The sequence below is a fragment of the Rhinoderma darwinii genome, chromosome 5 (assembly GCF_050947455.1).
Source record: "Rhinoderma darwinii isolate aRhiDar2 chromosome 5, aRhiDar2.hap1, whole genome shotgun sequence".
Classification (NCBI taxonomy): Eukaryota; Metazoa; Chordata; class Amphibia; order Anura; family Rhinodermatidae; genus Rhinoderma; species Rhinoderma darwinii.
The window spans coordinates 162,483,151-162,497,542 of NC_134691.1; the positions used below are offsets into that span (position 1 = coordinate 162,483,151).

A 14,392-nucleotide genomic window follows, 5' to 3' on the forward strand; every position below is an offset into this window, starting at 1 on the left:
TTTTATTTTTATTTGTCATTATATAAAAAAATATATTTTTGTATTTATATTTTTTTATTTTTTATTGATATTTTTTATTTTTTATTTTTCAGTTTATATTTTTTATATTTTTTATTTTTATTTTTTATTTATTTTTTATTATTTTTTATTTTTCATTTTTTATTTTTCATTTATTAATTTTTATTTTTATTTTTTATATATTTTTTATTTTTCATTTTATTTTATATTTATTATTATTTTTCAAATATTTTCCTATATATTTTATAACTATTTATGTTGTATTATATATCTGTATTTCTTGTATGCGAACTATATATTAATGTATGCATTATACACGTTTGCTTTGGCACATATTAACGCCTCCTTTTCATGCGTTATCATAGTTTTTATATTTTTGAGCACTTTAGTATTCTTTTACGTTTCACTTTTATCTTTACACTTCACCATCACTATTCATTTTGTTATTTTATTTTATTTCATTACATATAATTTTTTGCTCACACTTTATGTAAAAAAAAATGTCAGATTCTTTTATTCTTTATTATTCAGTTAATAATATACTTCTTCACACTTTGGTATATTTACACATACTCATTTTTTGTGTCACCTATTGCGTATATTCATATTTTGCTTATTTATTTATTTATTTAATATATTTATTATTTGTATTTTATGAATTATATGAAATTTCAAAGCGATCTATTATGTATTGATTAGATATTGTATTTACATATGTTCTACTTATTTGTTTCATTTATTATTTGTTTTGATTATTTCATGTATGGGTTTCCTCTTTCTATTTTATATATATTTCTTGTATAAGTATTCATATATTCTCTATTTATTATGTTTAATAATATAAAATTATCAAGTATTTATTTATTTTGCTGGTAAATTCATTCATCATGCAGCAGTATCCAATTAAGTGTGTGTATATCAGATTCCCATCTATTCCTTGATGGTCTCTGTGCTCTATTTGCACAGACGCTCATTGGCGCATGCGCTGTGGGCACTGCATCCCGGAGTGCCTGATCTGTTTGTTTACGTTACTATGGTGACGTGCGTTTCAGCATTTGAGACGCACCGTCACGACATGGACAACTTGGCGCTTCCTGGTGATGCAGTGTTTGTATCATGGCTACTGAGCGCCGCATTGTACGTGCATTCCACAGGTGCCACCAATGAATTAGTTATCACTAGTGTCAATATATAAACCCCCGGTTTTTAATGATGATCAACTTCCTGACGAAGCCGGTCGCAGGCGAAACGCGCGTCGAGGCGTCTCTGTGCCATCTCTTCACGTCCCTTGCTTTCATCATGTCCACAGGTATGTTGGTTTTCACATTTACTCTTTTTGGCATCTATCTGTAATTTTGGTCTGCATATGTGCTGTTTATCCTTAGCGGGCACTTGCTATGCATATTTTGCAACGGGCAGCATTCCTTTTACAGATATAGCCATATATATATATATTTTATACCCTATTGGCACTCTATCATACTTGTATTCATGGCATGTTAGTACTGGGACATGTTCTGAGTTTGGTTGTCTCTTGTTTCCCTCATGGTATGTTATCATCTGTACCTGACTGCTATTTCTCTTGATATATGATCCGCTTTATTCTTATTGTATTTACTATTGCAATACCATGTATCGTTATGTAATAATAAAGATGTATATTTTTTACTATCCATGGTAGTTATTTTCATATTCTATTGGGATGTCATGTCCCCTGCGCTTTTGCACTCTGTAGGTTGTTCCTTAATGGGGCCGTGACTGCTATGATGGATCCATTTTTTAAAGGGATCCAAATGTATACTGCTGTGTCCCGTTGATATGACTTTCTGTCGTGTTTCCATATTTTATGGCAAGAATAGCACTGCAGTGTACAGTATTTGTAAGAGAACTCAGAAACTCAATGTAAAAAGAGAATGACGGTAATGTGAACACAGCCTTAGAAACAGGGGCGTAACTAGGAAAGACTGGGCCCCATAGAAAACTTTTGACTGGGCCCCCCCCCCCTTGTAGATAGTGCCTTTTTTACAAACCCCCCTTTTGATAACGCCATACAGCCCCTCTGTAGATAACGCCATACAGCCCCCTTTGTAGATATCTACAGAGGGGGCTGTATGGCGCTATCTACAGAGGGGGCTGTATGGCGCTATCTACAGAGGGGGCTGTATGGCATTATCTACAGAGGGGGCTGTATGGCGTTATCTACAGAGGGGGCTGTATGGCGTTATCTACAGAGGGGGCTGTATGGCGTTATCTACGTGGGGGCTGTATGGCGTTCTCTACGGGGGGACTGTATGGTGTAATCTACAGAGGGGGCTGTATGGCGTTATCTACAGAGGTGGCTGTATGGCGTTCCCTACAGGGGGGGACTGTATGGCGTTCCCTACAGGGGGGGACTGTATGGCACTATCTACAGGGGGGGCTGTATGGCGCTATCTACAGGGGGGCTGTATGGCGTTATCTACAGAGGGGCAGTATGGCGCTATCTACAGGGGGGGCTGTATGGCGTTATCTAGAGGGGGTACTGTATGGCGTTATCTACATGGGGGGCTGTATGGCGTTCCCTACAGAGGGGGCTGTCTGGCGTTATCTACAGGGGGGGTCTGTAGGGAACGCCATACAGTCCCCCCCTGTAGGGAACGCCATACAGCCCCCCCCCCTGTAGGGAACGCCATACAGCTCCCCCCTGTAGGGAACGCCATACAGCCCCCCCCTGTAGGGAACGGCATACAGCGTCGTCCCCCCCCGTAGGGAACGCCATACAGCGTCGTCCCCCCGTAGGGAACGCCATACAGCGCCCCCCCCTGTAGGGAACGCCATACAGCGTCCCGCCCCTGTAGGGAACTCCATACAGCGTCCCCCCCTCTGTAGGGAACGCCATACAGCGTGTCCCCCCTGTAGGGAACGCCATACAGCGTCCCCCCTCCCAAAAAAATGCGACCTACAGTGTGTCCTAATAAAAGACATGTATCCCCTATCCACAGGATAGGGGATACATGTGTGATCGCTTGCAGCGATAGGGAGAACGGGGGACCGAAAGTCCCCCAAGTTCTCCATGACTAACCTCTGACTTCCGGCGTCTGTGTTGGCAGCTCACTAAAAATGAAAGGAGCGCTGGTCACGCATGCGCACAAGCGGGACCGGCTGCCGACACAGACCCCGGAAGTCCGAGGTTTGTGATGGAGAACTTCAGGGGACTTTCAGTCCCCCGTTCTCCCTATCGCTGCAGGCGATCACACATGTATCCCCTATCCTGTGGATAGGGGATACATGTATTTTGTTTAATGGCAGAGCGGGGAGATACCTCCCTGCTCTGCCGTACTGTTCAGTGGCGTCCCGCTGTAGCAGCCATAGCGGCTGCTGGCGGAGCCTGCGGCCATGGTGGGGGCCCGTGCCGGCGGGCGACACGGGCCCCCTCATGCCGCGGGCCCCATAGCAGCCGCTACTGCTGCTGCGGCGGTAGTTACGCCACTGCTTAGAAAGTATACACACCCACAGAAACACATATCCACATACGAAGATGAAGATGCATAGGTTGTTATATATTTTGTCAGATGTGCATGTCAGTGTAGATTGTAAGTATAATTCCAGAAAAATATGGTTATGTGCTGTCACTGTAAGGTTACATGCACACGCAGCAGATTTGTTACAATAAATTCTGCAACTGCACCATTCATCTAAATGCAGCATAGATAAATCCATGCACATGCTGTAGAAACAATCCCATACATATTGTAAAGTCCATGGCCGCGGGCCGTCGGGTTTACTCACCTCCCGACGCCCGCAGCCATGGAACCGTGAGCGCTGGTCCCCATCTCCTTCCTAGGAGACGCCAGCGCTCACTTCTGCTCCGGTCTGCTGTGTCCCGTAGGGTGCGCACACACGCTCGTGCCCGGCCTTAAAGGGCCAGCGCGCGCACAAAGGAAATTGTCATCATCATCAACTGCCACGATTTCCTGGTCTATAAGAAGGCCCCAGGCCTTCTGATCCTTGCCTGAGCGTTGTTAGTTTTCCCAGTCTGTTTTGCAAATGCTCCCTTAGTGTTTCCCGTTCCAGTTGTGCCTTGTTTCCTGCTCCTGTTTCCCGTGCTGTGCCTTTAGTATCGAGTCGTGCCACGTTCTGTGTCATCTGCCATGTCCGGAGGAATCCGCCATGTTCTGTGTCGTCTGCCATGTCCAGAGGAATCTGCCACGTCCTGTGTCATCTGCCACGTCCGGAGGAATCCGCCACGTCCTGTGTGATCCGCCACGTCCGGAGGAATCCGCCACGTCTGGCGCAACCTGCGGCACCTGTTTCATCCGCCACGTTTGGCGTTATCTGCTGCACCCATCTCCATCAGTGCCAGAGCTGCGGCCACCTTCTGGACTATACAGGTACCCTTGTGCGGGAAATTGTATTACTGGGGTTTCCTGTTGTTTGGCCAGCTGCCTCCCTGCTACGGCGGTACGGCCTAGTGGGTCCACTAACCCGCTACGTGACAGTTTGCTCAGGCCATGGACCCCGCTGGTCAACCTGAGACTTTGACGACACAAGCCATGCTGGCCGAGATGGAGGATCTCCAGTCACGACAAGACAAACTCCTCCTGTCGGTGAACGCCATTGCCCATCGGCTGCTTGCTCCAACCACAGTCATCACCGCACGCATTCCTGCTGTTCCTCCTGCTACACTTCCTGTCTGTACCGGTATCAACCCCCTGTGCTTCTTGACGCTACCTCCACGCTATAACGGAGGTCCGAGGTCCTGCAGGGGATTTTTGAATCAGTGCTAGATCCACTTCAGACTACATGCCAGGTCCTTCTCTTCGGATGATGTCGGGATCGCCTTCATCATCTCTTTCCTTACTGGCAAAGCCCTGGCATGGGCTAATCCTCTGTGGGAACATCAGGGACCAGAGACCTGTGACTTGCAGTGCTTCTTACAGACCTTCCGCTCGATCTTTGAGGAACCTGGGAGAGTTTCTTCGGCTGCAGCATCCTTGCTGACCCTACATCAGGGAGACCTCCCCGTGGGCGAGTATGCCATTCAGTTCCGTATCCTGGCTGCTGAAATGACCTGCAACAACGAGGCTTTGGTGGCCACATTCTGGTAGGGACTGTCTTCAGGGATCAAGGACGAGCTGGCTGCTCGCGATCTGCCATCTGCCCTGGACGATCTTATCCTACTCGCCTCCCGGGTTGACATAAGGATCCGGGAGCGTTCCCAAGAGGTTCTCCGGGAGAGAGAACTTCCTAGGCTGGATTCTACTTTCCAGCAATCCTCCTCAATCGTCCCACCAGAGGATCCTATGCAGAGTAACTTTGTCAAATTGTCTACCCAGGAGAAACAACGAAGACGCACTTCTGGACTTTGTCTGTATTGCGGCCTCGGAGGCCATATTGTGTGCCTGTGTCCCCAGAGGCCAGAGAGACCCCATTGCCTAGAACTGATTGGAGAGACAACACTAGATGGAACGGTACCTAATAAAGCATTCTATTCCAAGCTGAGTATTCCTATGACCCTAGTATCCGGCGAGAAGACGCATCAAGTTTCTGCCAATCTTGACTCTGGTTCTGCTGCAAACTTCATCCAGAAAGAGCTTGTGGATCATCTTCAGCTGCCCACAGTCCCCCTAGAGATGTCTTTGGCTGTTGCCTCAGTTAATGGACTGCCTCTGCCTGATCCCATCATTTCTAAAACCAAGCCGTTGAAGCTCCAGGTTGGAGTCCTTCATTTTGAACTAATTTATTTCCTTGTTTTGCCCAAGGCCATCAATCCAGTTCTACTGGGCCTGCCTTGGCTTCGACTACATGCCCCAGTCCTGGACAGGAATTCTGGAGAGGTTCTCCAATGGGGCTCCAAGTGCCATGGTCGTTGTCTGCTGCAGTTCCATCCTGTCAAGCCTCCTTTGCCTCAGTCATTGGCGGACCTGCCTCCCCAGTTTGCTCAGTATGCAGATGTTTTCAGCAAAAGGGAGGCTGAGACGCTGCCTCCACATCGGACTTATGACTGTCCCACTGAACTGGTTCCTAATGCCTCTTTCCCCTATGGTCGAGTATATCCTCTCTCCTTGCCTGAGTCTCTATCCATGTCGGCCTATATCAAGGAGAATCTGGAGAGGGGTTTCATATGAAAGTCTTCCTCCGCGGCCGGGGCTGTATTCTTCTTGGTTAAAAAGAAGGACGGATACCTTCGATCCTGCATTGACTACCGTGGTCTCAACCAGATCACGGTCAAGAACAAATACCCGTTGCCACTTATATCTGAGCTGTTTGATCGCATACAAGGAGCCAAAAAATTTTCTAAGCTAGACCTGTGTGGGGCTTATAATCTAGTCCGGATTCGCGTGGGTGACGAATGGAAGATGGCATTTAACACGCGGGACAGGCACTATGAATACCTAGAGATGCCCTTCGGACTGTGTAACGCTCCCGCAGTGTTTCAGGAATTTGTTAATGATATCTTCCGAGATCTCCTCTATGTCTGTGTTGTTGTTTATCTCGATTATATTTTGATTTTCTCCCCAGATCCGACGATTCATCGGAGGCATGTCCGTCAGGTTCTACTACGATTAAGGGAGAATCATTTATACGCCAAGCTGGAGAAGTGCGTCTTTGAGTAGAGTTATCTGACCTTCCTGGGCTACATCATCTCGGATCAAGGCCTCAAGATGGATCCTGAGAAAGTGAAAGCTGTCCTGGAGTGGCCACATCCTCAAATCTTAAGGGCCATACAGCGGTTCCTGGGATTCACCAATTTCTACCTGCAGTTTATTCCTAACTTCTCTTCTCTGACGGCTCCCATCTCTTCTCTTACCAAGAAGGGTGTGAACGCCAAGGTGTGGACTCCAGAGGCAGAGTCCGGATTTATTAGCCTCAAGAAAGCCTTCACTTCAGCTTTGATCCTCCATCATCTTGACGTATCTGGGCAGTTCTCACTGGAAGTGGACGCTTCCTCTGTTGGTGCAGGTGCACTTCTGTTCCAGAGGAGCTCCAAAGGAAAGGCAGTAGTATGTGGCTACTTCTCAAGACCTTTTTCTTCTGCTGAGCGCAATTACTCTATTGGAGATCGGGAGCTGCTGGCCATCAAATTGGCTCTGGAGGAGTGGAGACATCTTTTAGAGGGCGCTGCTCACCCCATCCTGATCTACACCAACCACAAAAACCTTACCTACCTTCAGTCTGCACAACGACTGTATCCCCGTCAAGCCAGGTGGTCGCTGTTCTTCACCCGTTTCCAGTTTGTGCTCCACTACCGTCCCGCGGACAAGAATGTGAGGGCCGATGCCCTGTCCAGATCATTTGAGACGGAAGACACGGTGGAGTCCCTTCAGACTATCATAGACCCATCCTGCATTGTCACTGCTAATCCTTTGCAGGTTAGAGACAACCCTCCCGGGAGGACTTTTGTTTGGTGGGCAGACAGGAGAAGAATCCGCTGGGGACACAGTTCTAAACTGGCAGGGCATGCTGGTGTCCGTAAAACCCGAGACTTAATTGCTCGTCACTTCTGGTGGCCTACGCTACCTAAAGATGTTCTGGACTTTGTCTCTTCTTGCACGGTGTGTGCTTCTAACAAAGTTACTCACTCCAAACCGGCCGGCCTGCTTCAACCTCTGCCTGTACCCAATGCCCCCTGGCAGCACATTGCGATGGACTTTGTCACAGACCTTCCCCCCTTCAGCAGGATACAACACTGTCTGGGTGGTGGTGGACCGGTTCTCTAAGATGGCACATTTTATCCCGCTGACCGGCCTACCTTCTGCTGCTCGACTGGCGACTCTCTTCATTCTACAAATCTTTTGCTTGCATGGCTTGCCTATACACAGTGTCCGACCGGGGGTTCAGTTTACTTCAAAGTTCTGGAGAGCCCTCTGTAAACTCCTAGATGTGAGATTGGACTTTTGCTCAGCTTATCACCCCCAGTCCAATGGGCAAGTTGAGAGGATCAACTAGATCATGGAGAATTATCTCCGCCACTTCATCTCTTCACAGCACGATAACTGGGTACAGCTTCTTCCATGGGCCGAGTTCTCATACAACAACCACACAAGTGAATCCACCACTTCCACTCCATTTCACATTGTGTACAGTCAATATCTCAGAGTCCCTCTCCCAGTGTCGACCACATCTCAAGTACCCGCTGCTGACTCTGCTTATGGCAATTTTTTGCAAATCTGGCAGCAGACCCGGTCCTCTATTTTACTGGCAGTCGATCGCATGAAGCGAAAAGCAGATACTAGGAGAAGAGAGCCGCCTCAGTATCTTCCGGGGACTAAAGTCTGGCTGTCCTCTTGGAACATTCGCTTGAGGGTACCCTCTTACAAGTTTGCTCCCAGGTTCCTTGGTCCTTTCGAGATTCTGCAACACATAAACCCTGTCTCCTATAAGCTGCGGCTGCCTCCTGTCCTCAGAATCCACAACTTCTTTCATGTGTCCCTCCTGAAGCCAGTGGTCCTGAACCGCTACAGCAAGACTTCTAGTTCCACAGTTGCTCCCAGCGCTTCTTCTGATATATTCGAGGTGAGGGAGATCCTGGACTGCAAGAGGGTAGGAGGAGTGACTTTCTTTTTGGTGGACTGGAGCGTATTATTCAGACGCTATGTGGTGGTCATATGTGGTCATGGCGTGGCGATATTATTCAGTAACAGTATGGTGGCCTTGTTCAGTTGCTATGCAGTAGTAATATGTGTTCATGATGTAGCGATATTATTCAGTAACAGTATGGAAGTATTATTCAGTCACTATGTGGTGGTAATATGTGGTCATAGTGTGGTGGTATGGTTTGTCCCTTGTATAGTGGTATATTTGGTAATATTGGCCTTGAGTTACTGGGTTATGTTCAGTAACAGTATGGTGATATTTGTTCTTTGTATAGTGTATATTGGTATTATGTGGTAACATTATGACTGGAAGAATATTATCATACATAGAAAATTGTTTTATAGCAACAGGCGGAGGGATGGGGGGCAGATGCATAATTTGCCCTGGAGCCCATAGGATTGTAGTTACGCGGCTGGTTATATTGTCTTCATGGTATATTTCTCATGTTCTGTAGCAAGTTGAATAATAAAAACTACATAACAGTAGCAGATACACCATCCATGTGCTTGCTTATGTTTCCTTTGGTTAACCAGATTTGAGCCATGTTTAGTAATCTGTACATTTGTTAGTGCGAGAAGCAGAAGAACAAAGGGTACTTGAAAGTTTGTTATTTATTGAAGATCCACAGCAATATTACTTGAGCAAAATGTCTGTGAGCACAATATATGAACTGCAGAATAGTAAATGAAAAAATACTAAAGGCACAATCTTATAACAGAATATTCCTGACTAGATTACCTATCATAAAGCTGGTGGGCCTGTATACCTGCCATAGAAAAGCATACCCTGTGTTTTGTTGTGTTTTACAGTGAATAGGAAAGGATGGTCAACATTACACTCAGTTTTGGGCATCAGGACTCTCTCTCGAATTACATCCGCTGCTTCAGTTCCATCCTCGCCTATATCTATACCAGCTTCATAAATTGCTTCAGACACAAATAGGCCCTTCTTCTCTGACATTCCAGAAAAATCAGCCACCTCTTCATTGAATGCATCATTCATGCCCAGGCTCTTCAGATTGTCCTTTAAGTTATATCTGCTTTCTATCTTGAACTTGGGCAAACTCAACTTTACTTTGCTGTTGGCCATCATGCTTGGGTTGGTCCAGTTGACATAATTCTCATATGTCAGTTCCTTTTCCAGCTAAAGGTAAAGAAGATAATTAGCATAACACACCATAAGCCAAGTTCATTAGGTTTATTATATATTTTTATCTAGTTATATATTATGCATTTTAGAAATGTAGTAAGCCAATCATGTTTATCCCACCTTCAAATGACTTTATCTAGCTGTATGGGCCTTCTCCATTTTTTTAATGAATTGAATGGCCTTTCCTACTTCTTTCTTGGCCATTCAGCCTCATATTTCTATCACAATGTTGTTTTGTGTCATATCCGAGGCCAATAAAAAAAATAATGAGCTGTGTCTTAATATATAATGACATGACAAATGTACAGGAGCAAGCAAAAAGGAGATTCACCCATCCTAGCACTGTTTTACTGGCTTCTATACCTGTCTTTATCACTGCATTTTATTATAGCCCCCCCCCCCCCCATATTATACTTTGTGTGATATTGTTTGCTTTCGCCCTCACTGGTACAGAAATACTCTGTCTGTCCCCATAAGGCTACTGTAGGTTCACACTACGTCTGTGGATTCCATTCAACATATAAAAAGGAAAATCTACCAACATATATGTCTAACCTGCAATGGCAGAGATATGCAAATGTATAGTCATACAGTTGCTTATGTCTGGGGCATATATTCAGTGGACCTTTTCAAATGGTCTCACTGAATGCGATTTACAGACGTGGTCTGAACATAGTATTATGGGGGGCAATTTGCTTGTCACTGTTATGGAAACATGGAAGAACTCGAACACTTTTATAGGTGGACTGTTATGAGCGCACTCCGGCTGTCACCGCCATTTGTAAAGACAGTTCACAGAACAAAGTAAGGGGAAACATTCTTGATAAATAACATTATGGGGACCTGGGGAGAGTTTTAGATGTAGCCACAAGTAAAATAAACATTTAAAGAGGCTCTGTCACCAGATCATAAGTGCCCTATCTCCTACATAATCTGATCGGCGCTGTAATGTAGATAACAGTGGTTTTTATTTTGAAAAACGATCATTTGTTACCAAGTTATGAGCAATTTTAGATTTATGCTAATTCGTTTCTTAATAGACAACTGGGCGTGTTTTTACTTTTTACTAACTGGGGCGTTGTACAGAGGAGTGTATGACGCTGACCAATCAGTGACCAATCAGCGTCATACACTTCTCATTGTTCCAGCCCATTGTTACAATGTGATTGTGCAGTGAAAGAAGCTGGGATGGAACAATGAGAAGTGTATGACATGACGCTGATTGGTTGCTGATTGGTCAGCGTCATACATTCCTCTGTACAACGGCCGGTTGGTCAAAAGTAAAAACACGCCCTGTTGTCTATTAAGAAACTAATTAGCATAAATCTATAATTGCTCATAACTTGCTAAAAAATGATGGTTTTTCAAAATAAAAACCGCTGCTGTTATCTACATTACATCACCGATCAGATTATGTAGGGGATAGGGCACTTATAATCTGGTGACAGAGCCTCTTAAAGTACCCAATAGTGAATCTCAAAACAAGCCGAAGGTATTGTTATCAGAATATAATTTTAGATATCTAGGGATTCCGAAAATCTCAATTTCCTCCCACTAATCAATAGAAGCATGGAAAAATTCAGAATATAGAAAAAACTACTAATACCATAAGCAGGCCGACTCGCATAAGTGAAAATTATTTTACTTCCATAGATATTATATATTCTCGCAAATTCACTTGTCTTAATAAAAGATCCCCTTTTCCGGACAATTGAGAGTCTCTTAAGGGAAATAATTTGGAGGGGAAAGAGGCCAAGATTAAAATATACTAAAACCACATATGCAATAAAAGAAGGTGGATTGGCAGCTCCAAATTTTAGGATCTATTTCATACCTAGTCATCTAGCCTACCAGAGAGAATCAGAAAATGATGATTATATGATTATATACCTTTCAAGTTTTACGATTTTTTTTGTATTATTGGAGTCTGAACATTTGGCTAAGAATCCATTTAAATAGCTACCAACAGCAACTCTTTCTTCATAAGATCTGGATCAGAGCAAAAAGAACGGAAAACAGGATGGATGAAACAATAAAAATCCCTCTATTGTATAATGCACAAAACCCCCTGATTGTAGATTTCCATGGAAGACAGTTCTGGATTAAGAGGGATCCATTTGGTTACTAAAATATTTAGAGAAGGAAGGTTGAAAGAGTCGAGGGATTTGAAGGATGACCATAACATGGCAAACAAATTTATGTTGAAATCTTACCAATTTAGAGGGATGGTTTAAAAAAAATAATGAAAGAAATATATTTGAGGTGAAAACAATCTTTTTTTCTGAACCTTTCGATCTCCAATCCAATTTATTAAGGTGGGCTTTTATCAAGGATGTATACATTGCTGCTGGGGATAGTCTCGAGAGGCAACCCGCTGCCAAGTAGAAATAAATGTACTGGAGAGATGGGACAAATTGGGTATGCACAATGGAAACGATAAATGGTATGATAATGAAGGATCTTTGAATTAATCATATAGAACCTCACAATGGTATGTTGTAAATAGGTTACATTTTTCCCCAATGAGTCGGTTTAGGATGGGGCTGAGGAAATCATCTAAGTGCCCAAAATGTCAAAGGGACCAACCAAGCTTGATTAACTTAAATTGGGACGGTATTGGCAATGGGTTGTCTTCGGAGATTCAGAAAGCATTGGGAGTTGGGGTACCACTAAACCCTATACTGGATGTGCTGGAGATAAAATAAATTGTTAAAAGGCCCTGAATACTCAAGGACGGCAGCTCTTAAATTACGGACGTTGACCAGAATTACATTACTTCAAGTGTGGCTGTCATCACTGTCTTCAAAAATCTCGGTTTGGAAAGATAAAATACGATATATAATATAAAGTTTTAAATAAATATTTATGCACAATGTAAATAAGATAAGAAATTTCACAGGATTAGAGGCGAGTGGATTAGATTGAATTCCTTGGTTACAAGCTTAAAATGTATTCTAAAAATATATTTTTTTTCTCTTTGTTTGCTCGTGGGAAGGTGGGGAGGATAAGGGAGCTGGATTAACTGTGATTAAATTGCAATGTATTATATAAGCTTATATAATGGTATGGGTGCTTGATGTAAATATTTCTATTCGTGTAAGTGGAGGTGGGGGGCTGGGAAATAAGCGACTCCGGCTATCTACACTAATTAAAAAAAAAAAAAGGAAAGACATTTTTTTTGGGGGGTGGGGTGATTGTATCATTTTGAAATCGGTCATGATACAGATATTGCCTGTAACAGGTATGAGTGTTTTTTGGAACTAAGAGAAAATGTGTCTTTGTATTGGTCACTAATTTGAAACCCAACTCTAGGCCATTTCACGATTGGTTTCTTTGGTCTAACACTGCGCCTTTTCACATGGCAGTGTGGGTAGCAGGCGGGACCCGATCAGACCCGATAGTGGATTGTCTCACAATTGAAAGAATTTTACTTAGGGTGTAAGTCATGAAGTTGGATTATGATATGCCAAGATATGAGCAGAGGGTGTATAAAATATATTTAAGCACAATACTAAGTTGACCCTTTATATGCATAATTCAACATGGAGAGGCATATCTTAAAGGGGTTGTCCATCCACAGGATAGGTCATCAGTGTATGATCGATGGGGGTCCGACACCCGAACCCCGCTCCGATCAGCTGCTCCGGCTGCTTCTGGGCATTGGATGTCCATCCTGGAAGCAGATGGCTCCAGTCACGGATAAGTGGCAGAGCTGCAGTACAGCCTCTATACAGTAGTCGGGGGCCATCTGTTTCCGGCCCCGAATACTGCATACACTGCATAATGTCGGGCACACAGAGGCAGCCGGAGCAGCTTATCGGTGCGAGGTCTGGATGTCGGACCCCCACCGATCATATACTGATGACCTATCCTGTGGAAAATTAACAATTAACAAAGAAACCTTTGTAATTTACAGAATTTAACAATAATATGGGTCAGATACAACATACATGTGTTGGGGCATTGTTACAGTGCTAAGAATCAGCCCAGTTTTGCCATTTAAACTAGACATATGATTTTAAATAACTGTACTTTGCCATGTGGTTAAATGTCTCTAGTTATCACCCACCCCCTTGCATATGCTACGTCACAGGTACAATGAGTTCTGGGTAGGCAAGTTCAAATATATGAACAATGCACCTGGTCACTCAGACTTTCTTGCTAATTTCCTGTGAGGACCTAGATGGGGGAAATGAGACCGTCTCGCATTTGAAGGCTGAGTATACAGTACTTTGTCTATTTTTTCCGACTATAAGCCAGATACACAGTGAATGTGTAGTTATGGACAGGATATTGGAAATATTTGTAACTAAGTAAATACTATTACGTTTATATGATTCGAGGTGTCTTTTCTGTCATATGCCTGATTTGTATGTTATCGTGATATCAAAGCCTAGCTATATTGTAGCTGGAGTGCAAAGTGCAATCCACAAGCTAGGGTACAGGAGAATATTAACCATTATTAATACTATAAACACTAATATTATAAGCTAATATACCCTCCCTTATCAGACAACAAAGAGGACACATAATGAGCTAAGTGAATAGGACTAATGGTGGAATAATGATGAACAACTTCTTCACTGTGCATGTATTTACATGTATAAAATGGCTACCTCTAGGTGATGTATAAAATGGCTGGCTGTCT

General features: G+C 43.8%; 1 protein-coding gene across 1 annotated transcript in view; it reads right to left on the reverse strand.

Annotated features, from left to right (window-relative positions):
* Positions 1-9,188: 9,188 nt before the first annotated feature.
* SERPINB5 (serpin family B member 5) overlaps positions 9,189-14,392 on the reverse strand; it is a 43,664-nt gene continuing 38,460 nt past the window's right edge. The window contains exon 6 of the mRNA XM_075828481.1: positions 9,189-9,738. Within this exon, the coding sequence (XP_075684596.1) occupies positions 9,337-9,738 (402 nt within the window). The 3' untranslated portion in view covers positions 9,189-9,336. The remainder of the gene's footprint in view (positions 9,739-14,392) is intronic.